General features: G+C 38.5%; 1 protein-coding gene across 2 annotated transcripts in view; it reads right to left on the reverse strand.

Annotated features, from left to right (window-relative positions):
• Positions 1-23,206, reverse strand: part of EML4 (EMAP like 4) — a 155,434-nt gene that overhangs the window by 56,811 nt on the left and 75,417 nt on the right. For both annotated transcript variants that reach the window (XM_030447726.1, XM_030447724.1), the window contains exons 2-3: positions 15,697-15,879; positions 2,555-2,684 (exon numbers count right to left, since the gene is read on the reverse strand). In XM_030447726.1, coding sequence (XP_030303586.1) covers positions 2,555-2,684; positions 15,697-15,879 — 313 coding nt within the window. The remainder of the gene's footprint in view (positions 1-2,554; positions 2,685-15,696; positions 15,880-23,206) is intronic.

A 23,206-nucleotide genomic window follows, 5' to 3' on the forward strand; every position in this document is an offset into this window, starting at 1 on the left:
GTTTCTAAAGATTAGTTGTTCTGGGAAGCAGTCATTAATTGCATCCAAATACTCTTTTCAAATCCCAACTTGATGAGGCATTTATTCAGAGCTCTTTTGTCAGTCCTAATTTTGCAGCTTCTCTAATTTCACTTAGCACAAAGTCTCATCCTTTGGACCACAATATGCTGGCAGCTCCTTTGGAGGGTGATCATTCTGAAACATGAAGACTATTTTTTCGAGAAGCTGCTTTCAGAAGAATGTTCAGTCCTCAGGAAAGCAATCAAACAGGTCTCTCTGAGAGTCATCTGTACTACAAAGTACAAACTTGTTTCCAGAATCAGTGATGTACAATGTACGCAGTGTGTTTTTTGTTCTGAAGTGTTTCAACATCTCAATCACAAGTCAGATCCAGACAATATACCTGTTGTTCAGGGTACATTCCTGGGCTCTGGTTTTAGTGACAGCTGATTAATTTAGCACACCTTTGCTGAAATGAGACGTGCTGCTGCTGTGCAGCTACTGAGCTGTCAGATCATGAGCTCTCTGTTGGTAGAGCAAGGATGGAACAGTTCAGGAAATGAAACTGGTGTTTCATAGAAGAAATTGTCAGAGATGGCAGTTCTACAGAGGTTAGAGCCCCAGAAATGTAAAATATTAAAACTGAACCAAACACAGATACTAAACTTCAACAACATTTGAAATAACAGCTTGGACACACATAGTCCTCTTTGTTGTGACTAGATGTTTGGCTACCCATATGTAGAACATAAGCTATAGTAAGGTTATAGAGTCAGTTTGGTAATTAAAGCATTCTTCTAAATCAAAAGGTGACCATGTCCATCTGCTGCATCAGTTCTACCTCCAGCCTGAATAAAAGCCTGGACAAGTTGAGTGAAGCATCCCAAGCCTAGCTGATAATTTTGGCCTCACTGCTTTTCACCATGACAAGAGTCTTCAAAATTGACACATTTATCCTAAATTTGTTAAGCAAATGGGACCACAATCAACATTCACTTATGCTTCTATCAGGAACACTCCCGGGTACTGAGCAGCTTTGATGCTGTTAGAAAAAACACAACCACAAAGTCGTTTTCTATCACTTTTCTTGAGCTGCTAGGATTTCCTAAAACAAGCTTTGAAGAAGGGAGTTACAGATCTCCAACCTCCCTGGACATTATTTGGGTGCCCAGGGAGAGCTGCCCTCTGCATACTAAGGTTTTCCTCTTTTGGCCTACTCAGCTCTCCTTTTAAAGATCTTAACTCAGATGAAAGGGATGCCAGCCACTCCACTCTGCTCTTCTTCTGCAGTCGAGTGCTGAGCAGCCAATGAATCAAGGTGGTGATTCAGCACAAATGCAAACTCAACACCACGGGGACTGGACTGGCTCTCGTCAAAGTGCCAAGAACCACAAGGGTAAGATTAATGGAAAAGTGCTAACTAAGAAATACCTTCCTGCAGGAATGTCTTTTGTCCCAGTGCCTGTCATGCTAGCAGGCAGAGACATACAGTGATGACTTGCTGATTTACTGATGAAAAATAAACATGAAGATTCAATAAAAAGGAATATTCACAATGCTAAACAATGGAAAAGGGTGAAAAGCAGGGAATTACACCTGCTTTCCCAATTTCCAAAGGGCACTAAAGCTTTTTCTGGTTTGTTCTCATAGAGCTTATGTTTGCATGCAGCATTTCTATTCTCTTAAGTATATCATTTCCCTGTCTTGTTGTATAGCACAATATTTACTTCCACACTAGATGATAAATCAGCCACTGGAGTTAACAGAGTACTTTACAGGGGCCAAGAGTTTGTTCACATAATTTAACCCAGTAATACATTAGAGTATGCTCTGTCCTGTGTCCCAACCAAGAGGAGTAGGTGCAAAACCTACTGGTTACAGAAACTACGCAGTCACTATCTAACAGACTCACAGAACACAAATTCTTAGTTCACTGTATGCAGCTGAAACAATTATATCTAGGGAAAAAAGCCATTATTTTGGTGCTTAGATTATTTAACTTACAAATACTCAAGCAGTGCTGTTTCTACACACTTGAGATCCGATACATAAAGACTAAGCAGCCATACATGGGTTAAGATTTCTCTAAACAAAAACGTAAACTTTTATCCTACACAATTCTCTATTGTTCCATAGCCATTTTGCTATTGCCTACTATTTACACTCCAGACAATGAAGTCAATTTTGTCCTTTTATTTCCTTGTAAAGGAAAACAAATACAGAAAAAAAGAGAAATATTTAGATGAATACCAGAAGAAAATTTTTTCCATTTGTATTGGAAATACATATGCCCATTCTGTCTATAAACTACAGAAATATAGTGTACAGAAATAGTTCTATTCATTACAGAAATAGTCACTATTTATAAAGTCTTTAGAACCCTGATGTAATCAGCCCAACAACATGGTAACACAGTATATCTCCAAATCTTACATCTCCCAAGTCTTACTAGGCTTCAGGCAGATCTGCTGAGGGACATGAAGAAGCAAAAATCATATTTGATTAAAAAAAAAAAAAAAGTAAAACAATTTAATAAAAAGGCGGAAGGTGGTACCTTTTAGCAGCAGATGAAAGAGTTTCTTTTCTGGCAACAGAAACAGAGGAACTGTGGCTTGTTTTCCTGCTTCCTGTACTCCCATTAGTTATACAAGACATCGAGATAGCTTCTCGGAGGCTTGGCTGACCTGGAAAAAAATAATATTAAAGAAGAATATTAAAGGTTTACAGCTGTATCCAAAGACCTATCTAAAAAAAAAAATAAAAGCTCTCAGATATGGACCCCGTATATATGGCAGCAGCCCCAGTATACAAGACAACCAACCACCTAGACTACATCCAGTGGCAAACACTCATGAAAGCCTTGAGCTAGGCAGCTAGAGATGGGAGACCAGGGACACTAAAAAAAGGCAAGAATATGTTCTGACAGGAGTCGGTTTCTCTACTGCCATGCTGCCATCGAACACTAATTCAGTGACATGCCACATCTCTTTCCAGTCATGATCCACAGGGAGAATTATAGCTAATGGCTACAGCTTGGAAAACTGGTAGCCCCAACAGCTGGGGGACTGCAGATCTGATTATTTACACCCTGTTGTTCAAAATCATCACAGATCTGATAATAACCACATGAGATTTGCTGATTTCAACTTGTTTGTTTTTCATTGAAGTTCAAAGAAGTTGCAGACAGAAGTCCTCTCTGTACTGAAAGAATTAAGTTATTTAAGACTGTGATTTTAAGGAACAGAAAAAAAATATCAAGTTTTAAGCTTGTTTTCAGCTGCCCCTTCCCTCTTAAAAAGGTTTTAACCTTTGAGTATACACATTATAATATAGTTATTAAGTTCCTGATATAGTTCCTTCATAGAACATCTGCCACATCCTGTGAACATTTCAGACTCCCTCCAGGGATGAATCAAGACTATATATGTGAAGAAGGCTGTTGTCTGTCAGATGCCCACTTCACTCATTGCAGAAGTTTGAAACTATGCAGTGAATGTGGGAGGGGACTGCAAGAAAGATGGGGCTGGGGGAAGAAGTGAAGGCTCTTCTATTTAAAGAGCCAAATGCTAGCCTGGCAATTGGCTTCCAGACCTGCCTATACCACAGTGAAAATATAAGGCATTTTACTCAAGCCTGACACTTCACCATACTAATTGTGTATCTCTCCTCTTCTGGATGACTTATTTCTAAAGGTCTTATTCAGAGAAGAGTTTTGCCCACTCCTCCCCTCCCTGGTTTAGCCTCTGAAGCAATACCTGGTCCTGAAAAAAATAAAATCCCTCTACAAATCTCATGCTAAGCATAAAAAAAAAATCAGCAGTCACTTTTGACCCCCATCTGCATGCCACACCCCCATTTCACAAGCAGCAAGTTATTACTGCATCTTGTGGGGCTGTCATTCCCAGGCAACAAGCACGAAGGATGCGATTGGCAGGAAAACAACAGGTCATAGCAGGCTTGGAATAGTGTGAGATAGATAAGGCATGAGGCCAGACACTGAAGATAAAAGTGAGGAGTGAAAAAAGCAGTCAGGGAGAACAGACTGCACTGAGGACAAACTCACACAGATGCAGCGTTTGAACAATACCAGCATCTGGTGCATTAGTCACATGGCAGCTCTGTCAGGCAGGCTGAGAGGCAAATTATTTCTTATTTTAAACAAGCACTTTACATTCAAGAAATACTCACCCAAGGGAATATTAGATTTCAGAACTATGTGGATGAAGGCAGAAATGGGCTGCCCTGCACTAACATTACTGCCTCAAATGCACCAGAGCAGCCTGAGACCACATCTGAAATTCAGATCAGGAAAGCCAAAAGGAGCACACAGAGTATCTGCCTGGGATACCCAGGCAGAAATGATAATAAAGGAAATATGAAGAAAGTAAAGACACACTGAAATACAGAAGCACTGCAAAGATCATTGCTCTTCTTAAATTCTTCATAAATTGACTTGGAGTGATTAGAGGCTAATTATTTGCACTGTACACGTTCAGAATAGATTTCAAATGAAAGTTCATATACCGTAAAAAGCCTACAGGGCTCAAGAGATTTTTACACACCAGCACCCCTCCCCGCATAACTTGGATGCGAGAGCAAAAGTGCATGAGTTTAAAAAGCACTTTTACTATTAGAAACCTCTACACTGGCTTCTTTTAGTCTCAGTGACAAAGTAAATCATCTTTGTGGAGATGCGTAGTATCAAGACCTGTGATTCACTCTTGAACTGCACATGACCTTAACATCTCGGTCTGCTCGTCCTAACAGATCAGTGCCTCTCCAACCAGCACCAGCCTGGCTTTCCAGAAACATGGATCAGGAGCCACAGTAGCAGTAATTCTCAGTACAGTGGGGAAAGCATTCAGCAGAAAGCATGAAGAACAGGGGCACTACAGACACAGTACAGAAATTTTAGAAGACAGGGACGAAAACCAACTCAGTTTCCTGAAGCAAGGAGCACACTGCTACTTTGTTCACTGATGGCATCTAGAATAATCTGCCCTACTAGGTACAAAAAGTTAGTTCCTGCTTACATCCAAGGGCAAAACTGTTTATGAATAAGGATGTACATCAGTGAATACTCATGACAGGAACATGCAGTGCTCCACACAATGAAGAGAGCAGTAATAATAATAAAAAGGATCTCTGTGGCAGTTTGGGGGTTGTTTTTCATCTAAGTGGATGTTGATGGTAGATCTGCAGCGTACCTCATAATTTCAACAAGTGGCATGTAAAACTAAGTTTGAGATGAAGATTTCTTTAATTGAAGAATAAACAATTTTTTAAAAATAACTCACAATTTAAGCATAACCTCGATGCCTTAAATCATTCAGTTCTTGAAAAAGTGACCAAAAGATTTGGACACAGACTGAAATATCAAGATATAGAAAAAAATGCTTTGACAGATATTTTTTTCAAGTGTCAAAAATAGTATATCAGGCTTTCTCACACTCCAGAACAAAATTTTGGTCAGTCATTGTTCAGTGTGCTGCACCCACTGTGAGATAAAATGTAAAAAACAACAAAATGAAAAAAGCCACAAACGTCCCCAAACCCCAGATCTAAACAAGGCCTCTCTCAGACTCTGAGTTTTTCTATATTCCACTTTAACTAGATATTCCGAAGAGACCTGTACAATACCTGTTATTAAAGGGAAATAAAACCTGAAAAATTCAAGTAACCATCTGCATTTCTATATAAAGGAAATGTATTTAAATTTTAAGCCATACCAAGGAAGGTCAAGTTTAAGCCCTATGCACATTACAGGCAGTGGAGCCGTGAAGTCTGGCTGCCCATGGCACACAAAAGGAGGATCTTCCCAAATGGGTCAGAAACCCAGGGAAGCCAATCCACCAGTCCTAACCATGCAGCCCTCTGTGTCTTTCAACCAGGACATCTCTACAGTCAAAAGATGTCAAAAATGAAGTGTTATAACCCTCTTCACCATAGAGATAGTCCTTCACAGTACTCAAGCAACTTTGCTTCAGAGACCTGGGAAGTAATGAAGTGGCACAGGAGCACACAAATTCCAGATCAATAGACTAAAACAATTGTGTTGTCTGAGCACTGGGATCACACATCTCTGCCAGTATGTCATTTGTCACCTGCTAGCATAAACAGCCTGAAATTTTTCAGACTGAAGAGCACTCAGCTTTATCTGCTAGTTTGGAACAAAAGCCAGACACAAACTGAACGTAAAATGAAAGTCAGGGTATGGTGACCAGGATTAAAGCCAAATTGTCAGAGATCAAAGTGGTAAAAATTGTCTTTTATGGATAATGCACTCATCTCTCTTCTGATAATTTTCATAGGATGCTATCTGTTGAGTTCAAAAGAAGCATTTCATTAACGTCTGTCAAGTGTACAAGTGTGTGAATGAAAGATAAGTAGGATTAGAAAAAACAGACCACAGTAAAGAATCAAGAACCTAGTTTTTTCAGCCTTGATTTTAACTAGGGAAAATCTGAAGCTAAGCTATAAGAGACAGTGGTAAGTTTTGAAACTCTGTGTCCTTTAGAAACATGACAGTTTTTCTTTCCAAACATACATGTAAGGTACTAATGCTGAGGATCAGTAGGGAATTGACTTCTTTTTCCCAAATCCAGAAGTTACCATTTTTAATGTTAAAATATATTATATTATATTGTATTATATTATATTACTAGTTGTGTTAACTGGAACAATAATTTGATTATGTATCTTTCTATTTGCTGATATTCTATAAGTAAATGTTCTCTCTACTGAGAATAAAAAAATAAACCTTTCTTTTCTTCAGGTACCTCCAATTTAAAGTAAGTGGCTGCAGCTACACTGAAATGACTTATCTGTACACTTCATTCAAATGCATTAGAAACAGCTGAATATCCAAGTCCTTCAACAAGCTTAAAACACATAATTTGCAGCAAAACTTGACAAAGTTTTCTACATTTCAAATGTTACACACCTAGAAGTTTTGTGCAAAGGACAAAACTGTGTTGGGACAGAAGCCAAATGAAAGAGTCCAGTGCAGGGACACAAAGATGATCAAGGGAGTGGAACATCTCTTTTATGAGGAAAAGCTGAGTTTCTTAGTTTGGAGAAGGGGAGACTGAGACGACCCCATCAATGTTATAGATATGTAAAGGGTGAGTGGGAGTAAGATGGAGCCAGGCTCTTCTCAGTGACATCCAATGACAGGACAAGGGGCAAGAGATGCAAACTGGAGCACAGGAGGTTCCATATGAACACAAGGAAAAATTTTTTTACTGTGAGAGTGACAGAGCACTGGAACAGGCTGCCCAGGGAAGTTGCAGAGTCTTCAAAAAACCTCCTGGATGTGTGACCTCTGTGATCTACATTAGGTGATCCTGCTCTGGCAGGAGGTTGGACTCAATGACCTTCCAAGGTCCTTTCCAGCTCATAACATTGTGATTCTCTGATTCAGTACTCTTCTACTAAAGAAGCATACAGTGTGCATTCAACCACACTATTAGTCACCAGAAAACCCACACAGGTGAGCCACAGAAAAACAGACTGAAATAGCTGTAAGTGTGGCAGAACATAAGATTTTATCTGCACTTCCTTCCTTAAAATCAAGACATCAAAACCAAACTGGAAATTATGACAAATCCTAAACTTCAAGATGTTATCTAAACTTCATTGGTACATAAATTGTACCAATGCAACTAACTGCAGTCGCTGCTCTGCTTCCAAAGCTTCAAAGGCTGTAACATCCCTCAGTTCATGGAAGATGCTGGCAAAGAAACAGCTTAGGGGCACCAAAACTCTTTTCAAAAAAGATTTCTGTATTCTGTAGTGTATGAGGAAAAATCTTCAGCATTTCTTCACTGCCATAGTAAAAGGCAAATTCTGATTGAGGCTTCTTTAAGGAGAAAAAAAAAATTGAATCATTTATGTTAGAAAATTTAAGATCATCAAGTCCAACCATTAGCCCAACAATGCCAAATCCACTACTAAACCACCTCCCTGAGCACCACATCTACATGATTTGCAAATACCACCTCCATCACTTCACTGGAGTGAACATGCCTGTTCCAGTGCATGATAACCCTTTTAGGGAAGACTTTTTTCCTGATATCCAATTTATACTACCCCTGGTGCAACTTTAGGCTATTTCCCCTTGTTCTGTCTTTGTAACCTGGGAGAAAAGGCCAACATAAAGCTTGTTACAACTTCCTTTCACATAGTTTATTACCATAGAGTGGTAATGTCTCCTTCGCAGCCTCTTTTCTCCAGACTAAATGAGTTGGGCTCTTGATCTGACACCCTTCTGAGGGGAGAAGCTTTAAATCCAATGTGACCATCCTCAGGCACTTCTGTGGTTTCTAACCCATCAATAACTCTTCCACTTCTGCTGCCACATGCATCTCCATTCCCTATCTCCACCCAGATGGCAGACCAAATGACCTCCCTAGCACTCCATCCTTGAAAAATTGGTGTGTTGCCCCCAAGCCTGTCTCTAACGAGCCTCGTTTTATCCCTTTCCTCCTTCAAATCTAGTTTAAAGTTCTTCAGTGAGCTCTACTAACTCCTGTGCAAAGGTGCTTCTACTCCTTTGAAAAAGGTGTACCCCATTTGTTGTCAGGAAGCCTTATGTCATGTGAAGTGGCCCATAACCAAAAACCCTCAAATCCTGCTGGTGATACTGGGCTCAGAGCCATGTATTGATCTGTTGCATGGCTCCTGGCCCTGTCCAGGTCTCTTCAGCCTCCTGCAGGCTCCTAGTGGCTCTCTTGGCTCCTTGAGGTTTCCCTGGGTTCATGAAACCTCCCTGTGCATGGCAATAAAGTGCTCAGCTGCAGATCCTGTCACCACCTTGACTTGTATTGTATGAACAAATGTTACAGAACAGGACAATAGTGACCAATATAAATAAAAAAAAAAATTCTGTTCACTACCTATGAGTTATACTTTATCTTGTTTAATAATCTGATTTCAAGACAAAATTAAGTTTTTATAACCTTTCTTATCCTTACAACAATTTTATCTAGCTGAAAAAAAACCAGATGCTTTTTACACTTTTAGTCATTGGAGCCAACTTCACAAATTATAACCAACAACTGGCAATTAAGCATACATTATTTGTCATTTCCTCTTAAAAGGAAAAGAACTACCTGAATAAAGGCATGTTTGAGGATGTATAACTAATGCATAAACACCTTGGGCTGCAAATGAATCTCTCATTAGCTAGATAAATTAACTTCAATGTTAATAATTTAAGAGTTACTTAGCTATTTCCTAGATATATTTTATAACTAGTGACTTAACCTGCCAATGTATATATTTATAACTATAACTGATCCTTATAGACATAAAGTAGTTTTTCAGGTGTTACACTCTAAAGAATCATGAGGAGCCATGCCCCTGCTCTGATGCTTGACTCTTTGGGTTGACATTTTAAAACCAGAGAAAATGAAAATGAAGACTCCTTTGGCATGGTACATTCAGGTGCTTATTAAACCCACAGAGCCCTCTTCCTCCACCATCCACCCCTGCTATCTTATTATTTTTCTATACTTTCCCAGACAAACCATCTACTTAACCAACCATCAAATAAGCTCCATCCAAGCAGAGGAAATAAAATTCTAACTATGGTATTCTGAAACAATTTTATATACTGAGGGAATCAGTGATGAAAGCTACTCAAGTATTACACACAAGACAAATTTTCTTTGAAAAAGTTAGTGGCACTATTTAACCCTTCTAATATTACAAGTTTTGGCTTAAGGAACAATGTGAAGAATAGCAGAGTACTGCTCAGAAGAGTTTACCCACACTGCCTAAAAAAAGCACACAAATGCAAAAACATGTCAAAAACTGGAAAAGGAATAGGGATACTTATTACCACAGCTGGAAAACACTTCTCTACAGTGCTCTTCTTCAATGAACAAAACTTTTAGGTTACAGAAGAAGGAAAGAAAGAAAAGTATTTTCTTCTGTACTTCTCTTTCCTTAAGCTTAGTTCATCTGGTTAGTGACTCAGTTTGTTAATATCCTTTAGACTCAAATTCTTTGAAAAAAAGGAAATATATTAAGAACATCAAGAATATTAAGTACAATGGAAGAAAAAGAAGTTTAAAGAGGAGGAGAAGGGAGAAGACTGGGAAAAAAATGGAGAAGAAATGCAGAAAAAATAATTTTAATGCAGAAAGAACACATGGCACTGGACCCAATAGCTGGAAAACCCATTAAGACCTCATGAGTATCATTATTTGTTATGTGAGCATACAGCCTGCAGATTTCAACTGGACTATTCCCATGAGTAAAATGACACACATACAAGCTTGCCAGGTTAGTCTGAATTATACAAATAAGATCTATACCCCATCTCTACCATAAGCATTTTCCTATCTACACTTCTATTTTCTGTTCCTTTAACAGTTACTGATTAAAACCAAACACATACCCAGTTATTAGAACACTTCAGCGCACTAAAATGTATTAAGAATGAAACCATATTCCAAGTCTACAGTATGCTTTCATTAATGAAGCTTGTTAAACACATACAGTCAATTTTTGTTAATATAAAACAAGATTACTTCATGTTATTTAAATTAAACTGTTGCTGAGATAAGGTGGAAAGTGCGTCTGAAGCGCTTTGCTTACATTAGTGCAATGAGATGGAATGCAATACAAGACACTGTGTTTAGCATTTTTCCACTTGAAGAGACATTGAAGAAGCACACTATTCCACATCAGAAATGGGAGCAGAAAAGCAAAGAAAACTTCTCAGGTTCCTATTGTAAAAATCCACCACAGAAAAAAAAAAAAAAAAAAAATCTGCATTTCCAGTACATATCTGCCTTTGCAGATCCCCAAGGTCACCACTTGAAGTAAAATAAATGTCTTTCTGTCTGCCAGCCTGCACTGTCATGGGAGACCCCTCTGCAAACTGCCATCCACTGCTTCAATTTCACTTTGTGAGCTGAATTTGCACAAGTTATCTGATACCAGTTCTTCTCCAGGCAATAGGAAATGTTTCTCCAAAGCTTTAACCTGTCTACTCATTACTTCCGAGTCCAGAAAAAGGACACGAACTCTTTGTTTCTCTACAGGCAGACATCAGATGTGCTTTCCAGTAGGTAGCCACTTTTTCAGACAAGAGTTCATAATCCAGTTATATGATTAGTCTGAGATACTTTACTGGTGCCATTGTGTGCCACAAACTTGTCTCCACACCCAGAACCTGAGGGATGAATTCTCCTGTTGCACACATTTTGACACCCTGGAAGATTTTAATAGGTTTACCAGGCACCAGCTGTGAGCCAATCTATCTTGCTGGCAGCCACAAGTACCAGACTGGTTTATGTTTTCCTTTTCTTCAGTGTCCAGGTAATCTTTGCGTTTGGAACTTTTTCTGAATGTTAACAGCATCAATCATGCACCAGCAGCAGAGACATGTGGCAACAAGAGCACAGAGCTGCCAAAAGCAAAGAACTTCCCACCAAAGAAATGCTTCTTATAAAGCCATCTATTTAAAAAGAAAGAGAAGGAGAAAAAAAGAGAAGAAAGAAAGGAGAAAGAGGAAGAGAGAAGGAGGGAGAGAGAAGGAGGGAGAGAGAAGGAGGGAGAGAGAAGGAGGGAGAGAGAAGGAGGGAGAGAGAAGGAGGGAGAGAGAAGGAGGGAGAGAGAAGGAGGAGAGAGAAGGAGGGAGAGAGAAGGAGGGAGAGAGAAGGAGGGAGAGAGAAGGAGGGAGAGAGAAGGAGGGAGAGAGAAGGAGGGAGAGAGAAGGAGGGAGAGAGAAGGAGGGAGAGAGAAGGAGGGAGAGAGAAGGAGGGAGAGAGAAGGAGGGAGAGAGAAGGAGGGAGAGAGAAGGAGGGAGAGAGAAGGAGGGAGAGAGAAGGAGAGAGAGAGAGAAGGAGAGAGAGAGAGAAGGAGAGAGAGAGAGAAGGAGAGAGAGAGAGAGAGAGAGAGAGAGAAGGAGAGAGAGAGAGAAGGAGAGAGAGAGAGAAGGAGAGAGAGAGAAGAAGGAGAGAGAGAGAGAAGGAGAGAGAGAGAGAAGGAGAGAGAGAGAGAAGAGAGGAGAGAGAGAAGAGGAGAGAGAGAGAGAGAAGGAGAGAGAGAGAAGGAGAGAGAGAGAGAAGAGAGGAAGAGAGAGAGAAGGAGAGAGAGAGAGAAGGAGAGAGAGAGAGAGGAGAGAGAGAGAGAGGAGAAGAGAGAGAAGGAGGGAGAGAGAAGGAGAGAGAGAGAGAAGGAGAGAGAGAGAGAAGGAGAGAGAGAGAGAAGAGAGAGAGAGAGAGAAGGAGAGAGAGAGAGAAGAGAGAGAGAGAGAAGAGAGAGAGAGGAAGGAGAGAGAGAGAGAAGGAGAGAGAGAGAGAAGGAGAGAGAGAGAGAAGGAAGAGAGAGAGAAGGAGAGAGAGAGAGAAGGAGAGAGAGAGAAGGAGAGAGAGAGAAGGAGAGAGAGAGAGAAGGAGAGAGAGAGAGAAGGAGAGAGAGAGAGAGAAGGAGAGAGAGAGAGAAGGAGAGAGAGAGAGAGAAGGAGAAACAAAGAGCAGGAGAAACAAAGAGCAGGAGAAAGAAAAAGCAGGAGAAAGAAAAAGCAGGAGAAAGAAAAAGCAGGAGAAAGAAAAAGCAGGAGAAAGAAAAAGCAGGAAAAAGAAAGAGAAGGAGAAAGGGTGGAAAAAGACAACCCACAAGCACCACCCTCACACAACTATTCCCCCCAGCCCTGGGGACCTGCTACCTCATCAAGCCCCTTCATATTTCTAAGAATCCTGAACACTATCTTTGGACCTTGTAATTTCTGCTTTGTGTACTTAGCTGTGTGCATAGATAGAGAAGTACTATCACAGCCTTTCCATTTTGAAAAGATAGTCTCCATTTAGAATGGCTCTACGTTGATAAATACTAAGGAGGAAAAACCAGGCCACATATGAGTGCTCTCAGTCTGCTTTTCACTGTGCAGTAGCAGACAAGTGCTAAATCTGTTGCAGTTCCTACTGGAGATAAGAAACAACAGAAATGTAGGAAAAAAGACAGCTAAAGACTATGAGGATAATGCAAAACTTTTTAGCAATGGTTCACTCAATCTGTCAATCTAAAATAAAGGGATAAAAAAAAAATGCAAGCCAGGCAAAATAACACAAAACGCAAAGATCTCTTCCTGTACCGAGTTGGACTATGTACTTGAGAATGAGAAAAATCAGTAAAAAAAGAGATCTGATCTTGTTCCTTTCAGCATTATTTACAGTCTGTTCACAACATTTATTTTTAGCCCATGAAAAACAGTTTTAAAGACAATGTTGAAGAGGCAAAAAACCAAAAATAAAACAAAAAAAAACCTCCTGAGATTTTAGAAAAGTCATTTCAGCAATAACTAACTCTTTAGAAAAGTCATTTCAGCAATATCTAACTCCTGTTAGTTATTGTCTCTTACTCAGATTAAAATTCTTTCATTTAATAGAAGGATTTAACATGGCTTCTTATGGTACTATGATCCTTTTAAGTTCTGTTTTTTAAAGTATTTTAAAAGTATTTCCCTCATTACGTTGCCATGCTTCAAACAACATGCAGCTCTCTCAGTGTATTCAGAAATATATATGTATGTATTATATTTCGTCATTATTGATGTTAGCTTCATGTATTGATGTATACTTCTGTGAATTAAAGCTTTGGCATTTTTTTTAAAGAAAACCTACCTACAGTATTTATGCAACTGCTGTAATGCTGAAATCGTGATTCTTGACAGGATCGTGAATACCAAAAAAGAGGATTTTGAAGAAGTACAGTAACCTTTGCAGAAACCATGACTTGACTAGTAACAGCCTGTCATGCACCCAATTAATACTTCAAAGAAAAATTAACAATTACTTCCTTGAGTGTTATTTTTGTATGACAAGTCAGATCTTCTGCCACTCTTACTTATTTCTCCTTGGTAAAACATTTCAGGTGTTCATTATTTACTGAATGAACTTAAAATATAGAAATCAGAAGTAGAAGCTAAAGCATTTAAAAAAGCTATGTACAAACTTGTTTTGAAATAGTTATTAAAATACTGATGTTACGTTTATATCAACATTAATCTCAAGCTCATTCTTCAAGTTATTTTTCGACTTGTACAAAATTCCAGTGACTATGTGGACATTTTCTTCTGTGACACCTTTATCCCACCTATATGAAGCTGATTCAATGATGAACAGTGAAGTTAATGTGTTGGTATTAGGTAACTGAACACAATGAGGACTCATCCACTACAAGTTAAATACAGTGCAAATTAGTCATAATTCATTTAAATTCAAAGTATTAGCTCAAACATGTACATCACTGCCACAGCCCCCCTCTCTTTCTTCACAGTTACATATTCTTGCCATTAATCTGTAGAGATATAGTGGCACAAAGCTGAACATATTCAGATATTCCACACACATACACACTCTCCAAGAAAAAAATTTATTTCTTTTCCACAGAACAAATTCACCTGGAGAACTCTCTATGGCCTCAAGATCCCCAAAGTCCCAGTCAGGAGCCACAGCAACTTTGCCCTGCCTGCATGCAGACTTTGGTGGCTATTAAGACAGCTCCAAACCAAAGGTATTTAGCAATGTTCTCTGCTCCCCTCCATTTTAATGGGAAAAATAAGGTCCTATGTTGTCCACATTTTGCCTGCAGCCTTCCACTCGGATGTTTTCCTCTTCTCATAATTGACAGCAAAGACTGATTCAGTCAAAATACTTGGCTCGAGCTCTTTTTACACAGTTAGAGAAGGCAGTCTCAATCTTGAGACTGAAGATGCACACTGGGTATACAAAAGCTGCCTTTATAAGCAGGGATAACAGCCTACCATTTAGCATGCAAGGGAGAATGGCAGGATTCAGAGCCCAAGCCAATTAAGCATCATCACTTCCTTCCATCTGGCACAGAGACTGCAAAAACACTTAATTACAGAATTTGATCTCTTTGCCACATCTAAAATAATTCAAACTTTCAGCATTTTCAGCTTTTTTTATTTTTAGCCTGTAGAATGCAGCCACTCAAACAAAAATAGGCTGTGGTGTGTCAGTTCAGTGTTATACTGGCATTGGTGTCATGTGTGTGACTGAGCCCAGACAATGCTGCACTGCATGGTTTGATGGGCTTACATGCACCCATGGTGAATTAGAACTGTGAATCACCTGAAATATCAGATAACCTTTTATTTAATCAGAGGCCTAATATATACCACAAATATACATAGCCATAGTTCTCTCTTAATATACAATTTTAAGTCAGAGTAAATTCAAATAATTGTCCAGAATAGAAATGTCCACAGAAAAAAAGAAAAAAAATCAAAACAAAACACCAACAAACTATATAAAAATTAGCACAAGTAGCATCTAGTTTCTTCATTTTTGAACAGTCCTACATATTTCAAGGTTGCAATGCAAAAGCTAAAAGCTTCTACTTAGAGATACTTAGAGATACTGCTGAGTGCCTACATGGCCACTTCTTACAAGAAACCTACTGGTAGTGAATTATGTCTGTATATGAACAAAAATTACCTATATTCAGAAAACTTCCTTATTTAGGGGCAATATGCTTTGGAATTTTTGTATGCTTTTTTTAATTCTAGGAACAGGGGGACAACTAGCCTGTAACGTGTCCCTTCATCTCAAAATATACCTGTCTTTCAAATTAGACAAAAGGGGAAAAAAGATGGGATCAATGGAGAACATTTATAGCATTCTGACTGTAGAAACAATTTACCAAATATGAGCTTACCTTTGTTTGGTGCTGATTTTCTCACAGAAGCTACATGGTCTTCAGAGATAGCAAGACGCCTTAGCACATCAGCCAGAGCTGCTTTTAGCACAGTGATTTCATCCTCTTGCTGCTGCACTCTCAACTCCAGGGCTGAAAGACGGTCCTGGACATCAGATGTACTTGCAGCTGAGATGCTGTCATCTGTACAGGAGGAGAAGAGAGTGGCATTTAACTGGCTTGTTCTAAACTAAAAGCCACAGAAGCAGGATTATGTCTGTCCCGTCGTTTTGAAATACTGAAGACATTCAAACATGTTCAGGCAAGGAAGGAACAGATATTATGTTCAGCACATCAAATTAATGCTTCAAGACAGAAATGTTACTAATCATTAACTTAGAAGGCTTAAGGAGTGTAGCTTTACTACAAGAGGAAATGTGTTTTCTGTTAAAATAATGTAGAAAGACAAAGATGCTTAGCAGTACAAAGAAGGCTGAAATTAAGGTTATTTAAATAGCCAACTGACTGAAATGTGATCCTTTATTTTAAAACAAGATGAAAAGTTAAAAAAATAAATTTGAACATACAAATTTTGCTAATTGCATCAAGTGGCAATCTCAATTCATATAGTCTAGATCAGAGTTCTAAACTCCAGCTCTTTCTCTCTACCTTTTTTCATATCAGCACCCCACATGCACCAAAAATACATGAGACATTCTAACATTTGGCCTGAAGTGAACAGAAAATAAATACGCTACAAAAAGGTTCCAAAAATCTGTTTGGCCACACAGAGCTAGATTAGCATTGAAGGCATAATCCAGCCAAATCTGTTCTTCAGTGGTAAAAAGGAAATTACAGCTTCTGCATACTCTTTGCCTTTGACAGTTCTTTGCATTAGCTCTGCCAAGCCAAAATAACACATAACAGATTTTTGAGTTTGGCTGTTCCAAAAAATCACAGGCCAGCCACTAAAAACCCACAGAAGAGTATGCTGCTCAATAACAAGGTACTGAATTTCCAGTCAATCCTGACTTAGGCCTCCTGAAAACTTAGGAAGGAACTTCTAAAAGACAGGTTTACAAAAGTTACCTGTTGGGAAAACAGTCTGCAGAGACTTAAGGATTCCATGTGCACATCAATATGATTGTATGAAATCGTTTATTAGCAACTTGCACTCACTTTATATAGAGAAGCCTTGTTTACACCATCTTATCATGCAGGTGGCTTTGTATTCCAATTACACATACCATTCTCATGGAACCTTCTTCTCACATAATTATTTTCTTCTTCTGTTGCCAATTAAGTTATCTCTTTCCCAGTAGCTCATTCTCAGAAAGCCTCTAACTAGGCCTCAATAGCCATTAACCCAATGTGGCCTAAATTGAAGTAAGTCAGGATTGCTCACAACCTGTATATTTCTGAACTGTTTCCCCAACAGTTACCTGTGCTGTACTGTACTACACGGACAGTATGACTCCATATTCTACGAAATATAAATAAAACCAGAGAACCTATGCATAAGGGTAAATAGCTCATGGTATTACTGCAGTTGTATACAATCTAAATTTTAGATCACTAGTCTTATTATGACATACCAACCTCAAAAATGAACTAAATATGAAAGAAATTGAATTTAATGTCACCTTCCAGTCAGTTAAAACGTGATAGAGACTACCGAAGGAGCAAGAATTTAAACAACAGAAATAAAGAAATGTATAATACCTTCAAAATACTAACAAAATTCCTACAAGGAATGAGCAAAACAAATACTAGTAAAGAAACGTACTCACTATCATAATTGAACTAAAAGGAACAGTTAAAATTATTGTGACAAAACAACTCCTACAATACATTTTTGCACATTGATTTAGTTCACTATTTGGTTTAAATCAAAAGCACAAAGTAACTCTTCATGGTTAATACTGTAACCATTAAGGCTAATAAATAAAAAGAGCTGCAGGGAAATTAATAAGGCAGGTAACCAGACTGAGATCTGTAGAAAATGGATCAGAACAACTCTGAACAAAATGCCTTTAACACTACCAGCCATAACTGCACTTCCTGTACACAAGAAAGTTATTTTAACAGCTCTACAAAGTCAAGTTTTTAATTTAGGGAAAGAAATGGACTGAAAGTACCACCACATAAATCATATTGTTGCTACTGTTACAATATTAGTTTTTCAACATGCACAATGAACCAGTAAAAATGAACACTGCAGAAAACAGTAGCAATTATTTTCAAAATATTATGATCTCATTTTACACTGGAGTAGCAATTCACACACAGAAGACAAGTAAAAAACAAAAGAAAAAAAAAAGCCTATTTTTTTTCCTTTTTGTCTGCCAAATCCATCAATTAATGAACTATTAAGAGATCTTAGAATGGATAAATTATGGATAAATTCCCAAGGTGTATAAATATACGGATTACTATAAAAAAATTGCCAAAGGAGTAAATAGCTATGTCAAATCATCCTTTCAGAAGCCAGACATTACTGTGTTCCCCATGCTGAGTCCAAATAATAGTAATTACCAAACCAGGAAAGGCTCCACTTTGCTCAGGCTCTCTGATGAGCACAGATGCAAGCACTCCTCTGGAGCACTGGCTGCCTAACATACATATCCTTTCTCCCACTAACTACTAACATTGCTTCTCCTGAACCCCAGCACCTCAAAAAAGGGACACCTTCTATTGCTCTTTCAGCTCCCAAAGCCACAGCTATGTCACTAACTTCAAAGAGGAATGGGAGAGCAAATTTTTCTGCCCTGGGAGGGTGAGCTGTAATGCTTTCACCTCCTCAACTTATCAGCTGAGATGGTAGAGGACTTGGGCTTGGATAGTGTTCACCTCTCTGACTTCTGCCATGGATGCTTAACACAGAGGCAGAAGGACCCTCAAACTCAACTTTGTTGCAACACCTTGTCAGAGGTTATAGCTGTATAAATTGGGTATGAGTAGGAAATGAAGGTTAAGCCAGGTCAAAAATAGGCAAATGGGCCACGTGTATGCAATGGGAGAGAAGAGGTTTCAAACTACCAGTGGCTTTGCATCATGGAGAGGATAAACAAAGCACAGCAACTGAAAGAAGCCAGATAGCATGGAGATTATTATGAAATCAAGAATATTTCATTTGATCAAAGGACATGGTATCACACTGAGAACACTTTTCTTTGTTCTTTATCACTCTACAGAGACGGCATCTGTTTCAAGTGATGACAATCATATATTACTCTGGAAATTATTAGAGAATTAAAATGTATGACTCCTAACCCTCACCACTAACAGCAAATACTCACTTGAACACCAACACACCCTTCTTGGCAGTATCTTGAAAAGTAAGTCAACCAGGGATTAGCTTAAATGAAGATACCTTTTTAGAATTCAAATACCTACTTCAAAAGAAGTTTAAAAGCAAAGCTTTCTTCAAGGGCATGCCCTTTCCCATTCAGAGGAGAAGGAGTACTTTTACAAAAGTACAAGGCTAGTCACTTATGAAGCAGAAGTCCATCTCTTTCCCTTCCTCTTCTTCCTCACCTAAAAGTCTGGCCTTTCCTTAACGCTGCCTCAGACAGCTATCCATACTTGCCATGAACCAGTCTTAATTTACTAAACCAGAATTTTATTTTTTTATTTATTTACTCAGAGGGAAACCAGACTAGTGAATACAGCAAGATAGGACAGGCTGGATGGGGCTTTGAGCAATATGGTCTAGTGGGAGGTGTCAGGGCCCATGGAAGGGTGGAGGGAACTAGAAGATCTTAAAGATCCCCTCCAACCCAAACCATTCTATGATTCTACAAAAATTGGAAGTGTAATTAACTAGTGATTTAGTCAATTTATTTTCAAAAGACCTTTCTAGTTAGCTGGTTATTTTTATTATAACCAAACTGCATGATTTCTGATGTGTTGGTCGTGTTCCCCAAGCTCTATGTGATCTATGCCTTCAGGACAGACAATAGGAAAAAGTACCATCTGCAGTGCTTGCCAGTAGTAGTGAGTTGATATCCATACAACTCTAGATCTAAGGTCCTTCAATCTTATGAACTGGTTTAAAAATATAAGAGTATTGGTACTCAAATGACAGCAAAAACATTCTAGGTCTAAACATACAGTACTGCAAATTTCAAAGCAATGCCCTGTTATTTTATCACAGCTTGCTAGCTTGACATTTAATTTTAGCCACTGAACACTTATTGTTCTCTCACATTCATACTCCTTTTGGAGGAGTACTCCTTGAGGGATGTATGGGATGCTTGTATTATGTACTCATGAGACATATGAATTAGTCTAAATTACTCCAAATATTAGGGTTTCTTTATCATGGCCAACAAACAGCACTAAACAGATGCATTATGCTGCGTGGGGCTCCTCATTCACTTTCAAGCACACAAACAGCTCAAATCACTCCTTACGCTTTAGCCAGGAACTTTGAAAGGGGTATCCAGGACATAGTTATGGTAGGTACTCAAAGCTCTCAACCCACATTACTGACTGCCTAGTAGAAATTTGAACTGGCTGCATTAAAAAAAAAAAGTATGTTCCTATTAAACCATCTATTCTGAGGCCTCTCAACAATTCCAGAGCATCCATTATCACTTCTCCAAGTCAATTGCTCCCAGACCCGACTAAACATAAGTAAGAGCTTCATTTTAGACATAAACAACATTTCAAAAAAACAAATTCTACAAACTCTAGCACATGGAAATTCAAACCACAGGGTGGAAAATCCTTCATTTTATCCAATAAAGCCACATAAACCACAGATATTTTTAAACCCTTGCCTGCCAAGGCACCCACACAGTTTTCTGTTCCCCAGAGTAGCACGAATCTTTTATTACAGAAATGCAACAGAAATTACTTTGGCTGGTATAAAGATCTGGCCAATGGTTTTAGAAGATAATTGGCCTAAAATAACCCTTTCTCACTAGGACTGTTATCTGTCTATGTGTGCAGGAAGGTACATATTTGCACAACTTGCAATTTTTATTCTTGAGAGCAGTGAAAAATTTGACTCTGGGTGAGGCTTACATTTCCAGAGAGATAACTGATAAATTTGTTTTTCCTACCATGTTAAGTGAAAGAAAATTCTCTGCAGTTTCCTGCAGCTCATTTGTCTTAAAACCAGCTTATTAAACATCAGGAATTCTGTATCTCTAATATGGAATAACAATTTTTCCAAAGACCCCACACTTGCCTACAGTATCTCCTTCACCTCCTCTGAAAGCAAGTACATACACAAATTATCCTGGTTTTATAAGATGTGACTCATGGAAGGATCATGAGAACAGGAAACAAAACACACAACACAAACGTGGAAGATTAAAAAAAGCTTTCCTCTTCCATCCCCTCTCTTCCCCAGCTTAATACTATATTAACTTCTGATGTGTCCCCAGAAGCTACATCTGGTGGCATGGAAGTGGAGCGGGAAGTTGTCCCCAAGCTTTTCTTTCCTGCATATGCAAGACTCTTATACTCTGGATTACTCCACGTATTTTTTTACTTCCTTTCCTTACTTTGCCTGTCTCTTTCCCTAGTTTCCCAATTTTTCCATTCAGAATTAAAAAGAAAGCACTACTTGATCTCACACTAATTATTGGAGGCAAAGCTAAAAGCTCTTTCTCTATTTTTTCCAGAGCAATAAGGCATATGAAGATCACTGAGTGAAGATAGTGGTCCCCAGTTCAAGGCCCACAAATTAAGCAGCACTTGTTGGCACTCCCAACACTGCTACTCCTTGTATTTTTTTCATTCACAGATATTTCTTCAGGTTTTCAGAATGACTGCACATAATCACACACCACTCATTTACTTAGGGTTGATGATGTATGAGGACAACCATATTGAGAAAACCATCTTCCCTACTTTAAACTTAAGTCTACAGTAGCCAGCAGTAAGTTTATTTGCACAGATCCTACTGCAGAATTGGACCATAAAATGAGTGCAGTGTCTAGTGCCTTAAACATCAGAAGTGATCATCCCAATATCTAATCTACATTTAAAATCATAAACTGTGTAAAAAGACTGCTTATTATCCATTTTAAAATATAGTACTGCAATTCACTATGTCAACTGATGGACATAGAAAATATATTAAAAAAAATAAAAATCCCCAATGAACAAAAAAACCAAACATAAACCTTAGCTTAAATCTGAAAACCTAGACTTTGTATTAAAACCTCAGTCAAAATCCTAAGAGGAATATAATTTATGGAGTTTTGAATTCATTCGTGACTTGAAAAAATGTAAACTGGCTCACCCAAAATAGGTATGTATGTACAGACCTGTAAATATAAATATGTATTCATACCCCCAGCACTCAATTTACTAAGGAAACCAGAAAAAAAAACCAAAATGGATCATCAACTATAAACTTAAATCATTACAGCACTGCATTAAATTTTGAAAGCACAAAGATATATAACTACATTGGACAAGTTTCCTGAGGACTTTTCAAAATAAGCACTGCATATATATATATTGTACAACAACAGTGTTTTGATCATAGATGACCCATGGGAAGATTTTACCCTAACACATGAGTATTCTACAGTGCAATATCACCACTGGTCTTTACTATTTGTGGACTGCTTGATGGTTTATCTGAAGCAACTTCATGACTTTGGGTCTACCACTTCGCCATTATATTATAGAGAACATAAGACATACTTTCAGACAATTTAAAGTTTTGGTCTGACACATAAGATGAATTACCTCTTCATCCCTTACAAGTAGTAGTCCTACTTGTATAGGCTAAAAAGATTTGTATAAATGAGCTTCATTTTTTTTTTTCTGACATGAAAAAGCAAGAGGAGAAAGGATGTTTAAAAAAAACATCCTAGAAAAAATAACGTCGTAATAACCACAAATTACAGCTTTTATGACAAAATATTTTTGTAATAAGCCTTTGCATCTGCTGCTGTAAACACTCATATTATTTTTAATATGGATAATCTAGAAATATATTGGCACAGGATCCACAGGGCACAACTCCAACCACGCTGTATTTGACCAACATGTGTGTTGCGTTTGCCCGAGTTCCCAGTAACTGAATTATTTATTTGGCACACAAGTTTAAAGAAGAAACAGAACAGACTTCCTACTTGCTGATACTAGTTCTGATACACAGACCAAGAAAACAAAAGAAATCCAAGACTCAAACACACTTTTTGTATTTGAAATTGGTAACCATATAATCACTTGACAGGCAGGTAATCACCTTGGCTCTCCCAGGTGTCCTTCCCCAGCGGCACGCTTTGTATCAGCTCCACCTTCATACATCTCAACAGTAAACCCATTCACAGGATTTTCACCACCCACTACTTAAAAAGCCTTGTGGTTTTAAAGTATTTCTTTTCCCTAAGAATTGCTTAGCTCTCCATACTCCTGATACTGTTCTAAAGCTTAGGACTCTTCAACACTTGGCCTTCAACCATCAGGACATGCCTTTGCCTTCCCAAATGGTGTTCCTGCAACCTCTGCTCCCTGTAGGCAGAATTCATGGTGGCTACAGACACCTTCTTGGAAACCC

This window comes from Calypte anna, chromosome 3 (genome assembly GCF_003957555.1).
Source record: "Calypte anna isolate BGI_N300 chromosome 3, bCalAnn1_v1.p, whole genome shotgun sequence".
NCBI lineage: Eukaryota > Metazoa > Chordata > Aves > Apodiformes > Trochilidae > Calypte > Calypte anna.